The sequence below is a fragment of the Laccaria bicolor genome, genomic scaffold (genome assembly GCF_000143565.1).
Source record: "Laccaria bicolor S238N-H82 LACBIscaffold_698 genomic scaffold, whole genome shotgun sequence".
Taxonomy (NCBI): Eukaryota; Fungi; Basidiomycota; class Agaricomycetes; order Agaricales; family Hydnangiaceae; genus Laccaria; species Laccaria bicolor.
In genome coordinates this window covers 1-2642 of record NW_001890468.1, presented here as the reverse complement: position 1 = coordinate 2642, position 2642 = coordinate 1, and the positions used below count along the sequence as shown (strand labels likewise).

The following is a 2642-nucleotide window of genomic DNA, read 5'->3' as shown; positions in this document are numbered from 1 at the left end:
ATGGACGGTCTCTTATTCCATAAATNTGATATACTGCAGTCATTACTATGTAGAATATTAGGATATCTTGTATAATGTAGTAGTGCAGACAATAAACTTATTTTTTCGTAACACAAGTTCTGTGTAAAAATCATGCAATATGGTATTAAAATGAGCAGAATGTATGCCCCCCCTCTAGGAATCTGCAGACCCCAGGGGTTGCTACTGAGGGCTGCAGATCTGCTCCGTAATTCTAGGGAGCACTATGAAGTGGCTATGTGTTTCTATGAATGGCTGCAGATCTGCTCTGAGATTCTAGGGAGTGCTGTGTAGTGGCTGTGCGTTTCTATGTAGAGCTGCATAGAACGCGCAGGTGACTGTAAAGGTGATACCCCTTTCTATGGTGCTATGGCACTACACAGCCCTGCCACGTGCTGCCTAGCTCACCCAGGTTTTGCTGATGATTACTAGCAGCCGAGATAGCGTGTACACAGGCGCGACGGGCAAGTACCTATTCTACGCCACATATTATTGTTCTGAAGCGTACAGCGTTGACTTTTAGGAGTTGCCCTCATGCACTTTCAGCTAGCGTCTCTCAATCTCAGCGAAGCTGCCCCCGACCTTGACGCGGACGGCGCACTGGCCCCTGAAACTCTCTTTGCTAAGGGGGACAGCGCTCTCGCGAAGGTCTTACATCGTGGACCCTTCCATTCCTCTTCCACGGTACAGAATGCGGCATACGCATCTTTTCTCGAAACACCCATTGGGATCGCTGTCCTTGTGCTCGCCCGGCGCTTGATTTCTTCTAGACCCTCCATCGCTAAAAATTGGTCCTTGTGCAAGAAATATCTTGAGAATACTGTCAAAATTGCGTGCTCTGCGGAGCGCGAAATTGACGAAGATGGGTGTGAAGTGTTATATGGCCGTGCTGGATTACTCTATGGCCTTCTTTATCTAAAAAAGGCGCTCAATGATTTTTCTTCGTCCTCGATTTTTTCAAGTTTGCAAGAGGACTTTATTTCAGAATATTATGATTCACTGAAAGGTTTGGTGTCGGATGGCACTCTTCAGCAAGTCGTGGAGTCCATCATTATCCGCGGGAAACATGGCTCTCGCATCTATTCACAGGAATTTAGGAATCACAGAACTCCTCCCCTCCCACCGCTTATGTGGATATGGCACGGGAAACGGTATTTGGGAGGTGCTCATGGCGTAGGTGTGTAAAGCGATCTACATGTTCTAGAACTTATATACTTAAAACATTTTTATAGCTGGGATTTTGCAGGTCTTGTTGAGCTGCCCAAACGTTGTTATCGAACCCCACCTCGTTGAAATTATTCCCACCATCGAGTGGCTCGTCGGCTTGCAAGATCTGGCTGGCAACTGGCCCACGAAGGCCCCAAGCAACTATCGTGAGGGCCATCAAGTAAACGAACTAGTACAGTATGCGTTTCAACCTTTTCTTTCCTAAAGAAATTAATCTGAAATTTTTAGGTGGTGTCACGGAGCCCCTGGAATGCTCATTCTTCTAACCACCCTGCTTCGTCGGGCGCCAGGCGACGTGCCACAAGAATTGCGAGATAAAATTATTTCTTCCCTCCGCTGTGGCGCGGCCGTTGTCTATGAGCAAGGGCTACTCAGAAAGGGCGTCGGAATATGTCACGGAGTGGCGGGATCCGTGTTCGCCCTCCTCGCGGTATCAGATGCATTGGACGCGGATTCGGAGGAGCGTCCGTATCTCACGTTCGCCTTGCACCTAGCGCATCTTGCGACGTTTTACGAGTCATTTACGGCGCAGGGGCACATGAGGACTCCTGATCACCCGTGGAGCCTGTATGAGGGCGTTGCTGGGATGTGCTGTGCGTGGGGTGAGGTTTTGCGGAGGATGGGAAGTGAGACTCTGCGGTCCCTCGAGTGTAGTGGTCAACCCGGATATGACGATTTGTTTACCTAGGGAAAAAAAATCTGTTGGGAATCCTGCAAGGAGACTTCTGGGGACTGGCCTTCGCGTTCCTTGAACTTTGTGTTCACTTGTTTGCATCCTTTTCCCTCTACACCATTGCCCATCACAGTATCAACGGCAACACTGAGTCAGAGCTTTTGGTACCCCATACCGACACATTATTTGATCGAAATCATGGCAAGGTGAGAACACATCCTCATCTCTCCTTCCATCCTCAGTTCAGTCAACAGACAAAGGATCACGAAGTCCACTCTTGATCTCACTTCAATACGGGAACTTGAATTATCCGACCTGAAGTATTGGGCATTCGTTTTCCGTATCCGCCTTTACAAGATCATCCACCCCAAAACCGAATTATTTAGATTGTCACATGCCGTTGGTCGCTTGGATTCCACTCGCTTTATCAAATGCGGACCCGGTTCGTGTGTGAGGTTCACTGAAGCTCTGACAATGCACTACGTTGCCAGCAACACCACCATTCCTGTCCCCCGTCTTCTCGATGTTTTCAAATTCAAACGCAATAATTTCATATACATCATCCAAGAATTTATCGACTGTCCCGTCCTCGAAGATGTGTGGCATCGATTGAGTGAAGAGGATCAGCTGAGCAGCATGAAAGAGCTGAAAGGCTACCTTGACCAACTTCGGGCCCTGCCGCCTCCAGATCCACAAAGGGTACAAGCAATTGATGGCGGCGTGG

General features: G+C 48.5%; 2 protein-coding genes across 2 annotated transcripts; both read left to right on the top strand.

Annotated features, from left to right (window-relative positions):
* Positions 1-132: 132 nt before the first annotated feature.
* LACBIDRAFT_315218 (uncharacterized protein) lies at positions 133-444 on the top strand (the record flags this gene model as incomplete). The annotated part of the gene is made up of 1 exon (XM_001891288.1): positions 133-444. The coding sequence occupies one exon, from the start codon at positions 133-135 to the stop codon at positions 310-312; it is 180 nt and encodes a 59-aa protein (XP_001891323.1). The 3' UTR covers positions 313-444.
* A 108-nt stretch (positions 445-552) lies between these two features.
* LACBIDRAFT_315217 (uncharacterized protein) lies at positions 553-1933 on the top strand (the record flags this gene model as incomplete). The annotated part of the gene is made up of 3 exons (XM_001891287.1): positions 553-1195; positions 1251-1422; positions 1474-1933. 3 exons carry the CDS (start codon positions 553-555, stop codon positions 1931-1933), a joined length of 1275 nt encoding a protein of 424 aa, XP_001891322.1.
* Positions 1934-2642: the final 709 nt, after the last annotated feature.